We start from the raw sequence: 17168 nt of genomic DNA on the forward strand, positions 1-17168 counted from the left end.
CAGCAAGAAGAGCCAGGTGCATGAGAACGCTGGGACCCTTTTTCCACCTGGATCCCCACTATTTTACCCCCTCATGTCCCTCCGTTGTCGGACTAACTCGCCCCCACTTCCTCACTGCCTCGGCCGTATCTAGACCCACAGCGTATAACGCAGACCACGCTTCAAAATTGAGCATAAATCCAAAATGTCTGCGTCAAGCTTAATGCGACACACTGCTGCGGGGAGTATACCCAGCCCTTAAGAGTAAACACCACATGACTGTGTAATTTTCCCTTACCATTCCCAGACTCGCAAACTCTTATCATCTGATGTGCTGACGAAGCGCCGATTTTCATCCACAAAGGTGATGGTGTTGACAGCACCCAGATGGCGATCGTACTCTTGAACCACCTCACCTGTCCTGATGTCCCACTGCGCCACAAATAAGAGCAGAAAGAGAGACGGAAATAAATAAAGCAAATACTGGATGATATAAATAGCCAAGAATAAATAAATAAGACAACAAAAGTGTCAGCACACATTTTCACAGGCTAAAATAAGATCAGATGGGTGCTTGTGGGAGTTTCCCCTTAGAGAGAAGAGTCAATATTTGTCAGTGCTGAAAAATTATTAAACTAGAGTGAAGATATGACAGCAAAAGACAATTAAACAGGCCTCAGATTTGAACATCAATATATTTCTGGAGAAGGCATTGCATTAATTAAGCTGAGAAAAAAAAAAAGGTATTCACACAGATGCTACCACCTCCAGGCTACAAAACAAACACAAATGTGTACGCAATTCTGTCCAATTTCATTTCTGCTCTTTTATTTAAATCCTCCTCTTGGGGCCAGCAGCCATCTGTGCTCATAGCCGAGAGGACAGCTGCATGATTTAGCATTAGCCCTGATTGAGATAACAAATGCAGTTAATACTGATAGTTATGAATCACTTTAGGGTTCCTATATTCATATCTTAATGTTTTTAAGAAGGCAAAAATGCTCTAAACTCTTGGTTCCATTTGTCCTCTGCGTGTTACCACCACACAATTTTTAATCTGTTTATGATTTGAACATTGCTCTATATTTATTACAGCGTTCTTCTCACTACCCTTGTACTGCCTGTGATTAATGACTTGCTCTAGTCCTGTCAGCCACTTATCCTCTTGCAAGTCGCACCGTGCTCTGCACACTAGAGCCACAGAATGAGACAGAAGTGCATTTCATGCTCCTCTGGGCTGAGGATGCAAAAACAGAAACTTTAGTGCATTCTGCCGACACAAGCGCCTTGACGAGCTTTACCTGAACAATCTTCTTGTCCGACATCCCAGCCACAAAAAGACTCTGCTTGTCTTCGTCCGGATTGAACTTGACACAGTACGGTACCTTCCTGTTTGTGAAGCGAGAGATACACTGGCCTGTGGAGAGCAACCAGATTAAAAGTCAGAGTTCCAGAAGAATCCATTGTTTCTTTTCTTCTTTTTAAACAGGACACACTGAAGCAGTCAAGATTTTAAAGAACTCAGTCTGCAACTTTTAATGCTGTGTAGCTCGATCCTCATGGAAGGTGACAAGTCAGCTGTGAAAGAGAAAATATTGTCTTCCTCTTCTCTTTCTGTAGGGAAGATACTGCCATGTATCCAAGGAAAAACAAATGAAATTAGGAATTTTCCTATAAAATCAGACTCAAACAGGGACAAGATTAAGATACAGGATCTAATTCCCAGTTACAATAAACAGACAATAGATTTCTACATAGTAATCAACCTATCAGTATCACCAAGCTCCAGAGTTATCAACAAGAGGGGGATTAAACTCCTTTCTGCCTCCTGCTGGAGAAGCATCATTGAGCTTGAGGGGTGGCAATAATAGAGCAAAGGAAAGACCAAAAGAGAAACAGCAATAGGTAGCTTTAAGCGATTTGGTAGCATTTAAAATGGCAGAAGTTCAAATTAACATTTGAGCTTCATTTCCACCACATTTTCCCTAAAAGCAGCATTATGAAGAAAAGGACCATACTGAAACTCATCATATAAAAAATAAGATCATTCATTCTTTTATTGGGTGTTGCCCAAATCCAACAGCATGTAGGCATGATATGCACACATGCATACAGACATTGCATCTGAATGGTAATTTAGAGGTTCTATAATGTAACTGACATGGCAGGATTCTAAGGCAATAAAAATAAAGAGATAGTAGATTAAAAAAACATATATTTTGGTAACCTACATCAATTAGGGCTGCATAATATATCATCAATATCCTAATATGATCGTCAGGGCAACTATCAACTGTTCAATATAGCAGAACTGCTACAATATATTATTTAGCAGAATATTATATTTCAAGTGTCAATAATTTAAATCAAACTTATTTCATCTAAACTACATATTATTGGGAAGAACAAGATGCATTCTGGGAAACAGCAGAAAGGTGAAATATGCAGTAGTGTATGATGAATAGTTCACCTGTCTCAGAGTCCCAGAGTTTAAGGTAGCGGTCGTACGCGGCGCTGAGGAACTGGGTTCCACTGTTGTTGAAGCAAATGTCTCGCACTGCTTTGCTGTGACCTAAAATGAAAATAATAAAAAAAAATAAACAATAAAAAAAGGGGCATTTAGGGAATTTTCTCTAAGCACAAAACCAATGCAAGAAAACAATATTTTTCCATTGAAAACTGAAACGTGCCTTCTCTGACTCAGCTGTGCTCTTTCTTTAAAGGCTATGATTAAAAAACATTTAGAAAGACAGAATTCCACATGTGGAAAAATATTTATTCTAGTTTGGAAATAAAAAAAAAAACTAAAATGACTAACTGTAACTATGTCTTTAACAGTTTTATGGATTATTCCCATCCTAACCCGCATCTTCAGCTGTCTGGCCCTTTCTCATAAAGAAAGGTGATTTCAGATCCCTTCTAGTATCAGTGTTTTGTTTCCCTTGTTAAAACCAGCTTTTATCAGAGGTATGCTGTTTCCACAGTGATAACACAGCCCACTGAGGCTAAGCACCCCCTCTGCACCCTCCCTCTGACCAAAGGCAGCAGGACCATAGCAAAACGCCTTCAGCAGGAATACGCGGAAAAGAACAAACATTAATAGCACTGAAAAACAGGTCACACAAGTAAGCAAATATCCCCCATGTTCCAGCCTGGATTCAAATATGAAAATATCACTGATTGATATTCATATATTTTCCTACACTCCAACCTTCGCAGTTCAGTTTTAGCAGGTGATCCTTCAGGTTTGGTGAGTAAAATCAGACCACATTCTGTGCGGTATTACATCAAAGTGTGTTTAACAAGTAAGTCAAATATTATTTTAGTTTATGGCAAGTGTGCATGAAAAGAAAATTTCCTCAGAAAATGGGATACCTTCAAAAGGGGAAGAAACACTATTATATTTTAATAATAAATGGAGGGCACAGCAATGCAGAGTTAATATTCTCCCAGAAGCATAACTAAATTATTTTAAATTGAAATCATTTAAAAATTAACAGTTATTTCAATCGGCTTCTTACACCTTTTCCATGCAGACTTTCTTGTTATTTTATTCTTCCCTAAGTGGGTTTCCTCTCCACCCCCACCTCCATGTGTCATACCCACCCTTGCCCCTTGTTCCCTTCAGCCCCTGGGCTGTTGAATAATGTATATCCTGTGAAGGAGCTGACAAGCAGAACCATAGCTGCAAACGATCTCTATTCTGACAGTGTGCTGTCAGAGAGGAGGAGCAGAGGGTCCTGCATGCATTAGCCTAAAAACGCTCAAACCTCATGGAATAATAAATATCCCTCTACATGTATCATTGAATTTAAAACACAGCATCTCTGTCAGAGGTCAGCAAACACCGGTATTCCAGTTATGCTGAGCTGACAGTCTGTCACTTCAGTGCATTTCCCAAAAGGGACATTTTAGGATTTGAGCATGTTTCCTGTCAGCATGTTTGCCGGTCACATGTTATTGTTCCATGAAAAACATTTATCTCATTACGAGGTTAAAACTTTAAAATAAAACATAGATATAACAGTAGATGATAATTTTCTTTACTTACCAATAAATGTACGTAGACACCTCCTATCTCCGTACACCTCCCACAGCTACAGAAAAATGAGATCACACATGTATAAATGACCTGATCAATAAAGGGAACATCCTGACATCAGAAATGTCAACCAAAATAATGAGATGCAATGATAATGGGTTCTAACAATTTCTTGTTTTCTTAAAGTCTGCATAGAAAAATAATATAACACCTTTATTCAGAATCAGAAATACTTGAATAATCCCAGAGGGAAATTAATTTACTTTATTATAGGGAGCATACCATGTAATTAAAAGATGCATTTAAGTTTCTTGAGAAAGGTTTCGAATTTAAATCCAAGAAAAACATAGGAATTACAAGATTAACCCTATCTGGAGAGATTTAGACAAGCAACAATCTATAAATCAATAGAGCTGTGTAGTAATTAAATGAGGATCCTTTAAAGCACAGCTTGTGACAAGTAAGGACTTCATTTAAGAAAGTTCTAAAAAGCAGGAGTTTTATTGCCTGTGCAAATTCTCAGTCATCTGAGTCATGACTCTGGTGCGAGTAAACAGAATTTACAAAGACTCAAGTTTAGGTGTTTAAAAAAAAAAAAAGGAGTAAAACTCTGGTTGCCCCCACTTTAGAAGTTATTTATTGGCAGAACTTTCAATGCAAAACCAAAGCCAGTTTAAGCAACTTTGGATTCCTTAAAAAAAAATAAAAAGAAGGATCTTAAAGCCAAAAAATTTTAAAAATATGTTTTATATATTTTTTGAATGAATATTCAAAATGTTTTTTTTTTTTGCCTTTTATTTATTTTTAGTTTCCAGCACCTAAACCAAAACTGCTGCAATCTTTAAGGTAATGAAATAAGATCTAAAGTCAGGAATCAATATTAATTATTGAAGTCTAATTTTTCCACTATGCAGATTTAGAAAAATTATCAAATTAAATTCTTAACAGTTTAAAAACCGCTTAATATGCCTGATATCTACAAATGTTACATTAGGTCCAACGGGGTTGCTCTCCTGTGACCTATTTCACTCATTAGCAGCCAATTCCCAGCATAACAGGAAGATTAATGACATCAGTCATCATAAGAGAATCCAAGTCTGGGATGCATCAATGACCCACTGCTGCTAGAATATAATTTCATGAGATACCTTGATCTTGCAGTCCATGGAGCAGGAGAGCAGAAGATGACCAGAGCTGGGAAATAATCGGATAGCGCTGACACCCTAGAAAAAAAAGAAAAAAAACACTAACACAGTTAGACAATAGCAATATTATTCTGTTGTTATAGCAAGACTGTTCCAGTTCTTAAAGGTATAGAAGACAATCTTTTATTTCCAGTTGGATCATCTAAATAAGTGGTCCTCTTAATTGTCAATCATTCTGGTTAGGGATGGGAATCGAAAACCGGTTCGTGTTCAGAACCGGTTCCGTATGTTCCAATCCATGGCAGTTCACTTAACGGTTCAAGGCAGCACCAACACCTAGCGCTGGGCAGCACAACTTATGTCACGTTTTTTATGCAAGTTAAGCCACGTTTTTACGCAAGTTACGCACAAGGCGTTCAGTAAACAAGTATGACGTGACCAGACGTAAGTCTAGAAAAACAAAACAAAAAAATGGCGTTCCATCGGGTAAAGTGATCGAAAGTTGGGATCTGAAGTGGCAATAACATCCACGGGAGGAAATACATCCAACATGCAGAAACACCTGCGCACACATCATGGCATAGATTTTAACGGATGCCTTGTTTTTGATAAAGTTACGACCAGCATGGAAGACAACCCTGGTAAGTAGCTAGTTTTATATCACTGGCTGTGCTTAATGTGGTTCCTAGTAAATCATATGCCAATTCTGGAAATAAACCAGTTTCCTACCTCTCTTCGCGGTTATTAAACATACAACAACGTTGCTCCGCAGTTCAGGGAGAGAGAGAAAGGTGACGCTCGTTTATCTAAATCAGGGGGAGATAAGTTTATTTCCTGAAATTGTACAGTAATGCTTTTTCATTAAACGGATGCCTTCTCCATTAGATTTAGATGACTGGGACGAGACGTGTAGCCTGGCTGGCTCAGAGGCTGGCAGCTCCCGTTCACTGCCCTCTGTTTTTGCCAACGCAGGCACAAATACAATGTCCCTGACGAAGGTAGACGAATGTCACTGTGCACTTACCAAGTTCATTGTTTCACAGAATCAATAAGAGAATCTATAAGGAATCGAATCGTTTCACAGAATCAATAAGGGAATCATGAAAATCTTATCAATTCTCAGCCCTAATTCTGTTGATATGTTCACACAAGGCCGTCCTACATGCTCCCGTTAGCTTTATTTTCTGTGCATGCTCACTTTTAGGCATATATGTGTGGTGAGCTACGGTTTGAGACCATCAATGAAGCTCACCTTTCTCACCAAGGAACTTTGAAAATGGCTGAGGGCCATAAGAGAAAAGGTTTCTATGAAGTGTAGAAAGAAAAGAAAGACCTCGGAACAGATAAATATACGCCGGAATGCTTTCCATAGAGAGCTCTCCTCGCAAAGCATTATAGAATTTGCTGTCACAGCGGCCTGCTGTCGCCATCCCACAGTGGTGACTAATAATGACGGTGCCAACTGGGAGCAAAAAGCAGTGATCATCTGTCCGAACAGTCAGTTAACCGAGTTTGCTATAAAGGCCACTATATAGTCCCCGCTCTATATAGGGATTGCGGGATTAAGGGGTTGGAGCGGATGTTCGCGCACAGTAAGCTTGTATGAGCTATGAGAACAGCAACTTTTAAACAGTGCACGAGGAGTGCCTTTGCATGGGTTTAATAGGCGTTCCCTCTTGGGAAGTAGAGAGGGTGGTCCTTTAAAAAATTTGTGAAAATCCTCAACAATACCTTTAAGAGGTCTTTCTTATGTGGCAGTTTTTAAATAATAGTAGGGGTAATAGTACAAGTATTACATTTAAATCAGTCCTTATATAATATGACCTCCAAGTCTTTTGTGTCTATAACTAAACTCCAAGAGGAGCAGATTATTGTTCCCTTATAATAAGACACATCGAAAGACATTTGATATTAAGGCGTTAAAACAGCCAATGAATGCACCTAACCACCACCTTGCCCTTTTCTGCTCACCTTTGTGTGTCCAGACCAGACATGAATCTGTTTCTTTGGCAGGTAACACTTATCCGGAGCCTCTGAAGAGCGCAAGTTGACGCCAACGTCCTGTGGAACATGGAGGTATGACCTGCCTTGGTAGTCATACATTTCTTTGACTGCACGACAAAGACAGAGAGAGCGATTTTAGCTCCCTTTAGCTTTAAAGCTTCATTACTTCAAAAATTATCAAATTTTGAGGGTTATGGGTAAAACCTAATTTCAAGTCAAAACAAATTTGTTTTTGACCAGTTTCATAACAAACAACTGAAAACATAAAAGCTTCTTATTACCATGAAGAATGGTCTTCTCCTCTGCTGGAGCCTCATCTTCATTCCTTCCCTTCTTCATTCTTTTAGCAGTGATCTCATCAAGTTCCTTCTGCTCTTCCTGTACAATAAAATTAATTAGGAGGAAACGGCAAAGCAGTTACCATATTTTATATAATTATGAAGACAGGCTCAGCAAAGAGAAATCAGTTTAATCTCAAATGAGTGCCTGATTAGGAGGTCTTTAACACGGCTGTGTGGGCAAGTGGAGCCACAAAGCCAGCGATAATAAGAATCTGCTTCACCAAATGTCTGATCTGCTGTAAAAAAAAAAAAATACACTAGGCTGTAAATAGATGCATTTACATATGCCTCTGCAAAATTAATATTGTTAGTGCAGAAAAAATAGCTATTAGTTAAAAGATCTAAATATAAATGAACTCTTGTGAGTTATGGTAGATCTCCTGCACTGTCCAGCAATTTATTTCTCTGGGATCATGTTAAGCAGGTTAATAATTCTTTAAGTCGGCACCCTTGATAAATTCATCCAATACATAAAACAACAATTCACCTCTGTTGGTTTGGCCACATCTTTCTCGTCTACATATTTGGCCCACGGTCCCAGGTAGTTGTCAATATCTCCTGCATCCCCACCTTTAACCTTCTTTCTTTTCTCTGGTTTCTTTTGACCACTTTCAAAGACAGTCAGTCCTAAAAGAAGAAATATTTACATTACGATCATTAAGATTGCTAAATGCTATACTAATTAAACAAATTAAAGATATTAAAGGGCCAAAGTAGAACTTCAGCATTATTATTGCTTACCTTTGTTTTTTTCAGCCTCATCCACAGCACCAATATAGCTAAAAGAAGATGCTTGGTGCGTGTCAACAGAAGGATCCAAAGCATAACCTGGAAGAAGAGAAGAAAAAGAACCTTGTAAAGTGTTTCAGCTTTCTTTGTGGCTGTGCAAGATATTACAGATGATCCTGATTATTTTACCATAAGTAGAGAAGGTCCTCCTTTGCTGTTCAAACATAAAATCATTGACATGAGCCGGTTCTGCATAGCCTGACAGCATATTCCTGGGGGCAGACATCTGCTGGGACTTATGAGGGTTCACTGGTCCAAACTAAAATGAAACAAGCAAACAAACATTTGGAATGAAAAAGGGAGAAGCCAACCATTTAGAGAGTTTGTGGATGATTTTCTATCGGGGTTCTCTCCTGCGTATTTAAGCGTAACAGCTTACATTTTCTCATTTTTTGTAGCTGTTTGACTAACATCAAGACTTCCTCCTCTGTGTATCTCATGACAGTGAGCTTAATGGCCTTGATTTTAATCATTTAATTTAATCATTTAATTATTTGCAGAAATATATAATATATATATATATATATATATATATATATATATATATATATATATATATATATATATATGTTGATAACCATTTTATTCAATTCTGATTTAAAAAAAAATCATGACCCAACTTAAAAACTTAAAAAACCAACTAAAATATTATTACTCTAGCCTTCTGGTTGTGTGCTGTTGTAAAGTTTCGATGTCAGGAGCCATGGGATGCTGTATCACTGTATTAGAGTAGGCAATGTAATAAGAGAGTTTTACTAATATTTATTACGAGATAAAATGTTTACAGAGATTTGATTCTTGGCTGTCTCTAGTATATTAAGTTAACAATAAAAAGCATCCTCTAAAAAGCAAACTTGCTTTAAATGCACAAGAAAATAAATTTTCTTTATGAATATCTTAATATATTTCAGATTAATTCATTTTTAATTAATGCTCAGAGTAGCAAGAATCTGTGGTATTTTAGCAAAACCACGGAGATCTTTTGCTATTAGGACTCAACATCGTTTTTGACCGATAAAAGAAAATAGAAAATCTTTCTAATATTGTTTCTAAAAAAACGTTTTTTCAAGCTCCACTCATGAGCAAACACAAGTGGGAAAATCTTTTTTTCATGAATAATAATGTGTATCATTAAAGCAACCAACATTGTGAAGGGTAAAAAAAATAATAATAATTCAAGAATAAGTGAACTGACCAAATGTCTTTTTTACTAGACATTTTTTCTTATAGGGGAGGTGATTGTCTAGTGATTAGAGCAGTGGCTTGTATTCTGAAAATGTAGAAAGTACCCGTTTTGATCCCCACAGTCTGCACTCTGGGACTCTGAGCAAGACCCATAACCCCACACTGCTCCCCTGGCGCAGCACAGTGGCAGCCCACTGCTCCCCAAGGGGATGGGTTAAAATGCAGAGGTAAATTTCTCCAGTATGAGATCAATAGAGTTCAATTATTATTATAGAACCAAAAATAATTATCTAATTCTTTTTAAGTGAAGCAGCAAAATAATTCTATATAAATTTATTATTCATAATTCAGTGGTTACAGCACAGCTCAGCACGGTGGCCTAATTTAAAAACCCACTGCTTTTGAACATGCACATTTTCGACGCCTCTGCAACCACTGCTGCTGTGACAGAAGGTGCTGATTTTGATTGCCACCTTATCAAAAAAAAAAAAAAAAAAAACAAGCAAGAAAGAAAAACGAGCAAAAACAATTTTGCTGTGATGAGTCACACCCCACACACTTACAAGAGCTGTTCAGCTGCAATTCAACTGTTTATCTTACCTAATGTGTTCACATGCTTAAAAGCTCACTTTACGTGGGTTTATGTTATATTGAACAGCATGACAGCATAACATACGTCATGTATAAAACTACTCTAGATACTATACTGTCTATAGTGGGACGAAGTATGTCCGAATTAATGTATTTTGAAACATTAAACTAGTGGCTTTTTATACTACATTGTTACCTGCTGTACTTTATTTTGGTTATGTTTGGTAACTACAATAACATTACACTGTTGTAAGCTGTATGCAATGGAATTCGATTTGCATACATTCTGTGCATAGAAAATGACAATAAAGTTTGCCTAAGTCTAAATGCAGGGAGTGATCTAATCTATTATTTTATTTTCTGTATCTTTGATGATCACTTGACCAGTGGCTAAATCATTATGAGCTAGATTATTAAGACTTCGGTCAGAATGCCCTGCCATTACAGCCAAGGCAGGACATGAGAACAGAGAGGTGAGTGAATCTTCAGCAGTGTAGACAGAGCAACGCAGAAGAGTTAAGTCATGTGACTATGAAGTCATCCCTCCAATAGTTATTTCGAACTTAAAAGTATGTGCTGGATAAATGCTCTACATAATATGTGACACCTATGAATTTTTCATGGCATCAAAATAATGTGTTGCTCTTAAGCCTAGCTAAACATAAGAGTACTGGTATAAAGTATTGAAGAAGGCAAATCTCTAGTATATGAAAGCAAGATATCTTTACATGTTTTTAAAACAAAAGACATCAAATTTGTCAAAAGTATTATTAAAGAAATAATATATACATTTTGTAGAATTATAACTATTGGGAAAACAATCTTAATATATAGTAGACAAAACCAAACATAGGCTTGGAGAGTGACCTTAGACACCTAGTAAAGCAGAGTAGGTGACATTTTTAAACTGGATTTATTATCCACAAAAAAGGGTGCTAAAAAATCAATTCACCTTATATGGTAGATTACTTAACATCCCTTACTTTTTTCTTTTTATCTGTATTACTTTACTACACATAGTTCCATGTATTCTAACAATGAGCATCTTGACAGTAGAAAGTTTAAAACAATCATCATACACTACTTTTGGTTTATTAAGTTGAAGACGTGTAAATAAATATGTAAAGTACTGTAGAATATTAATCAAAAATCTTTTGTTTCAGTCAACATCAGGAAATATAATCAGGAAATAAAGAACATACAATTAAAATGGAAATACAATAAAACAAAAGCTAATCAAAATTAGCTTTAAAATTAACAAAATATAGACAGTAGTTCCAATGTTTATAGCAGCTTGGCAGTACATTGTTCCCCTATCAGGCTGGCTGGCCAATAGAGGGCGCAAGGGCGCCGCCCCACACCCAATGACACTGATTAAGACATAAAAAAATGATTATTTTTATAATTTAAGTTGAAATTAAGATGTGAAATATTTCAAAATAAATCTATATATATATTTTTAGATGTGCAAGATAAATATTTAATCTTTAGTGACTAGTAAAGAGTCATTAAATTTTTCGTCAGATTGGTGAAGTATTTCTGCCCTAAGGCGCTAAAATCTTTACCAATTGACTCTCGTTAAAAGTTGTACATGAGCAGTAGCTCCTCTGCAATACATAAGTTTAGGAGAGCTCTGGGCGCAGAGAGCTGCGCACCGAGCTGACAGGAAGTGCATTTGCTCACCACCTGCAGCTATAGTCGAGTCGGGGGGGTTGGAGATGCATTGGAGAGTGAAATGGAAATGGTGCAAGAAATTTTCTTTTTTCAGGAAATGGTTTAGCAAGAAGGCTTGGCTAGCATGAAGCTTTATCCTGCTTTCCCTGCCTCCTTTTTCAAATATCAGGATCTGATCCAGCATGGATAAAGACAGCTAGGACTGATTTAAAGCACTTTGTAGAAAAGGCAAAGAAGAATGACCAATCTGGGATTCAGATGGAAAATAATATAATATAGTGTACTTTTTCTAGATGTTTGTGAATTTACATAGTGGCTCATAATTCAACACATTCTCAGAAAATTTTTTATATATCAAAAAAAGTATAAAGCTGACCAATATATTCTCCATTATTAAACTGGTACATTTTTTTTTTTAGGTTTGTGACACAAAATTGGACCGTGCAAAACACAGATTTCCCTTCACAAAGCCTCAGAAAGGCAACATTTATGTTCAAAAAGTAAACCTATGCATGAAATTATGCTATTTTTTCATAAAGTGTATTCATATTTTTTTTATTGTTGTTGTTAGCATTCATATAAGAACACTTGTGTGATAACTTAGTGTACGTTTGATTGTTTTTTGGTATATCTCTATTATGAATTTGAATCAATTGTTTGAAGAAGTATAATACTATTCAGAGACTTACCTCAGGTGCAAACATAGTTTCAAATGTCGGGTTATAAGTGACTTCTTTTAGTGAAGGGTCCAAGTGTATTCCAGTCTCAACAGCCTCCTGATACAAAAGAACCCCAAAAACAAATATATAGCCAGCTGTTATAGAAATAACCATCATCGACAATGTCAGATAACAGCTAAGATTAATGGTTTTTACCAAATGACTTTACAGAATTACTAAATACATAGGCTACATGTAAGAGGCTGTTCAGTGAACAATGCTACTAACATCATAGCGACAGTTTTCCATTAGAAAATATAGAAACGTTCACAAATGTATAACAAATGTATAACATATAAAGCAATGCTTCATAATATGTATGTATTTATTTAGTGGAGGAAACAATTTATATCGCAGTTTAAATACAAAATCCGAACTGAACGTCAAGCTAACGTTATGTAGCCTATATCACTTAGCTTACCTTAACAGCAACCTCCGGGGCAGAATTGAGAACAGCCAAAGACATTTTGTGTCCAGACTGAAGAGGTTTAAGATGAGCAGTCGCATCCGGATCAATTGGGTCAACTTTTTCGGTGCTGGTAATGGATTCTGAGTCGTTTTCAGAATCGGAATCACTCCCGTACGAAGCGAGGGAAGCTATGGAGGCAGACATGTTCGATGTTGTGAAGTTACCGGAAGCAGGGGGCGGGACTTCCGGTGTAAGAAATCTGTGGGGTTAAAAGTAAAAACTTTATTATCAGAAACAAACGTTTTATTTGAGTTTTTTTACGACAGCGTACAGAAATACAGATAAAATATTAGAACTTAAATCTTACTAAAATAGTTGCTGCAGTGATAAACAAGCCTCATGTTCGGTATTGGACTCAACTGTTGAAAAAAAGTAGTTCTCAAAGAGTGTGAAGGAGGTGAAATGTAAAATGTCTACTTATCACCAAACAATTGTAGTTCAAACAATATATAGCAAATTCTGAGATTTTACTTTTGCTAATTTTCAAAATGAAAAGTTTCAATTATCTAAAGTAGTAATTACATTGATTCTCCCCATTTCTTTACTTTTTTTTTTTAACTCTTTTTTTTTTTAACTTGTCAAAACAGTAAACTTTAGTGCATCTAAGTATAAATAGTGATCAGGGGTATTTATTTAAACAATTAAATCACCTCCCCTTCCATATTGGAAAAAACAAACAAAACATTTGATCTTTATTTCGACTAGGCTTCAAGTTTGTTGGAGGTTATCGTGGGGTCTCATGATCTATATTCTTATTTCATTAATCGTGTTTTTACAAAAAATTTAGGACACAAACACAATATGTGTTCATTTTTTTAAATCTTTTTTTCTTTCACTCCACTTCAACAGCGTTCAGAAGTCTGTGGTTTAGAACGAGTACAGGTCCAGTGCAGACATTTGTATTTTATAAATACAGCCTATTTATCTGAAAATGTTGCTTGAATTTTTTGGTTGATCAGAAAAAAATAAAAAAATTATTTATGAGCTAGCTCAAAATAAACCAAATAAAATAGCTCAGGTTTGTGTTCACAATATTGAGTTTGACTTTGATTTCCATCCCTGACCACCAGTCCAACCACAAACAACTCGCTAAATACTTGAAATGGACAAAAAATTGATAGTAATAACCAATATGTAGAAAATGTGTGTGTACACTCACTGTACAGATTTTTTTTCATAAATCAAGCTCTAATATATATATATATGTGTGTGTGTGTAACAAGCAAAAACTATATCTGAGCACTACTGCATTTTATTTCAGTTTGTCTTTGTTCTGTATAAGTAAGCTGATGCCTTAATGAAATCACAATCTTACGGATCAGGAAATGCAAGTTGAATAAATGGAACATTATAATTCTTTGGACAGCCCAGTATGACGATTTGGCACTTCAGCCAATGCTGCGAGCGCACGCGCTGTCAGCGAGCCTCCCACGATCACACATCAGCATGGGACGCTGCCTCGCGCCCCAACAATGGAGTGGCTCATACCATCATCGCTGATTGTTGCGGGGACATTCTTCCCAAACAAACCAAACGCAACTCCGCTTTTTTAGTCGTGAAAGCCTCGTCGCTCCGGAATAAACCCCCCCAAAAAGGGATCAAGTTGAAATATTTGCCGTCAGTTGACTTGGAAAACATTTAATCTCAGCTTTGTCAAGATCTATTCAAAGAAACCCTTTGCAGAAAAAAGAAAAAAGTGGCTGGATTGTTCTGCGCCGCTGCCGCCTCCTCCAGCAGGAGCGCATTTGATATCAGAGACGGTGCAGCCATGGATCTGACCCGGGGATTTAAACGCTTGGATTCAGTGGCGCGCTGTGCGTCTCTGTGAGGATGGAAAGGAAATAACCGGGATTTTAACCAACATACCAGGTAACGTTTGAACGTCATGTGCTGCTGCAGCCACACTGAAATCCGACTTTAATAACATTGCATGGATGTTCTTAATGCAGCGATCTCTGGACTATTCAGTTCAACTTACTGCCTCAGAACAGAGTCACCATGTTGTAACATTAGACCTTAGCTGGAGCTGCCAGACTCATAACGGTGTTGGTAATTCAACACTCCTCTCCAAGCCCTAACTCCCACATTATCCTGGCATGCATGTGATAAACATATTAATGGGATCCCGAAGTAATCCATATTGAAAAAGTATCAAATACGTATTTCTAATGCGTTAAATTCCCATTTGCGTTAAATTCCCAATGCGTAAAAGTCCCATTTATAAAGAGGCTGTTGGATGATCAGTTTGATCGGCACATCTGCAGCAGCTGCCGCTGCAGCAATGTCTTGATATATGTACAGTCTGAGGAATTGCATGGATTTTTTTTTGTCCTTTTCTTTTTTGCAAGTAATCCAGATAACTAGTATTGCCACGTATGTTTGTAAATGAGAGGGAAGCATTCAAAACATGTAAGCCAGCTGTTATGTCAGTAACTGGGGGGGTTTGGTGGATGGAGAGTTCATGGAGCGCTCAAACCGCTGGGAATGAATTTCTGTGCGATGAGGGGCCGGGGTCTTTCTCCAAGCCTACTCGGTTTGCAAACTGTAATGGGGGGATGGTAGGTTACAGCCCATTAAAAAAAATCGTGGTTTCTGAAATCTGAAACCTTCTTTGTGCTGTTTGAAAGTGTGACAGCACCTTAACACAAGGAATCAAGTTCTTTTATGACTTATGTTCATCTTTTTATATGTTAATTATGTTTTTTATTAGAAAAACAAATATTCTGCAGCATGTTTTATCAAATATAACATAAGAGTTCTTTTTTTTTTAAATAAAAATGTGACTGGAATTAGAGCAAGCTCGATGTATATGTGAAGTATGCGGCTGCTAAGCCCCCCCACCAACAAGCTGTGTCCAAGAGTCTAGAAGTCAGGTTTACAAATATTCCTGTAATGGCAGTCATGCTAAATAAAGCTTGTATAAACACAACAAAATATACTCTCCTAACAAACTACATTTGGCTACAAAAAACAAACAAAAAAAGCAACTAATTATGAGCAAACCTAGTACAATAAAGGTATTGTGGAGGTGTGCAAGAGCATGCATGAGCCCATTTCTCCTTGTGCACACCCTGTTTAAAAAGGGCCAGTCCCAAAACCTAAAAAAACCTAACGGGGCCAAAAGCAACAAGGAACAAAAAATGGAACTAAAAACAAAACTGAGTTAACTGACCGTTCAGAAGGAGGATCACTTCTTTTTGCTCTGTTGGTCATGTAACTCCTCCTCGGCACCGTGCCTTCACCATCTCTGTAATAAATCGCCGCTGTTGGGTAGAGACAGCCTATGGCATCAGCAGGCCACTGTGACAGCAAATCCTATAGTGCTTTGCAAGGAGAGCTTTCAGCAGAAAGCATTCTGGGATAAATCTGCTTCTTCTGAGCCCTTTCGTCTCATAAGTTTCGTAGACACTTTCTTTCTTACGACCCTTGGCCATTTTCAAAGAACTGCGGTGAGAAATGTTAGCTTCAATACAATTTGGCACTTCACTTTATGTACGGTAAACATATCAACAGAATGATTGACAATAAGGAGGACCACTTATTTAGATGAACCACCCGGAAATAAAATATCATCCTCTATACCTTTAATATGTAGATATTGCTAAGTTTAGATTTTAAACATGTTTTTTTGTGAAACTAAGGTGTTGCACAGTGTATTTAATGTAGGGCTTACACAAAATATAATCCTTGAAGAACAATAGTTTCCATCTTTGACCTTTCTGTGTTCCTTTTCCAACTTGATTTAGTCTGAGGTGGTTCTACCACCTAACAAATAGTACAAAGATTATCATGATAAATGAATTTTTATTTTAGATCATCTGTAAACTGATAGCAGTTAAAGTACCCTCCTGCTTATAACACTGTATTAACTGGGCCAGTCTTTATCTCCTATGAACTGAATCAGTCAAATGTGATAAAGATACATATGATAATATGAGGGACACAAGCTTCTCTTTTTAGTTAAGATTATGGCAGAATGTTAAATGGAAGAACTCAATAATTTCTCTGACTTGGTTATTTGATAATAAGGTTATTCAACTCAGATCAGTTTTTTACATTTTCAGAAGACTTGAGTCTTAAACTTTAAAAACCTTATTAATATAAGCCATAAAAAGGGATAAAAGATGTATGTGCTTGAGAAGAGAATGTGACTAGAATATTTATCATGTTGGTAGGATATAAAAGTGGCTTTCAGATGCTATAATCACTCCCAATCAGCTCTGACGTTTA

General features: G+C 36.9%; 2 protein-coding genes across 4 annotated transcripts in view; one reads left to right on the forward strand and one right to left on the reverse strand.

The window, feature by feature from the left end:
* The window catches only part of cdc40 (cell division cycle 40), a 21295-nt gene extending 8186 nt beyond the window's left edge, over positions 1-13109 (reverse strand). Inside the window, exons 1-12 of the mRNA XM_015376783.1 lie at positions 12891-13109; positions 12440-12526; positions 8430-8559; positions 8253-8339; positions 7999-8138; positions 7452-7548; positions 7138-7277; positions 5170-5244; positions 4031-4076; positions 2450-2551; positions 1281-1396; positions 278-411 (exon numbers count right to left, since the gene is read on the reverse strand). Coding sequence (XP_015232269.1) covers positions 278-411; positions 1281-1396; positions 2450-2551; positions 4031-4076; positions 5170-5244; positions 7138-7277; positions 7452-7548; positions 7999-8138; positions 8253-8339; positions 8430-8559; positions 12440-12526; positions 12891-13082 — 1346 coding nt within the window. The 5' untranslated portion in view covers positions 13083-13109. The remainder of the gene's footprint in view (positions 1-277; positions 412-1280; positions 1397-2449; positions 2552-4030; positions 4077-5169; positions 5245-7137; positions 7278-7451; positions 7549-7998; positions 8139-8252; positions 8340-8429; positions 8560-12439; positions 12527-12890) is intronic.
* Positions 13110-14373: 1264 nt separating this feature from the next.
* wasf1 (WAS protein family member 1) overlaps positions 14374-17168 on the forward strand; it is a 69754-nt gene continuing 66959 nt past the window's right edge. The window contains exon 1 of one of the 3 annotated variants that reach the window (XM_015376780.1): positions 14374-14807. The gene's annotated coding sequence lies outside the window, so the exon portion shown is untranslated. The remainder of the gene's footprint in view (positions 14808-17168) is intronic. The other 2 variants (XM_015376782.1, XM_015376781.1) reach the window with 2 other exon arrangements.

This window comes from Cyprinodon variegatus, unplaced genomic scaffold (genome assembly GCF_000732505.1).
Source record: "Cyprinodon variegatus isolate N-32 unplaced genomic scaffold, C_variegatus-1.0 Scaffold141, whole genome shotgun sequence".
In the NCBI taxonomy this organism is placed as follows: Eukaryota; Metazoa; Chordata; class Actinopteri; order Cyprinodontiformes; family Cyprinodontidae; genus Cyprinodon; species Cyprinodon variegatus.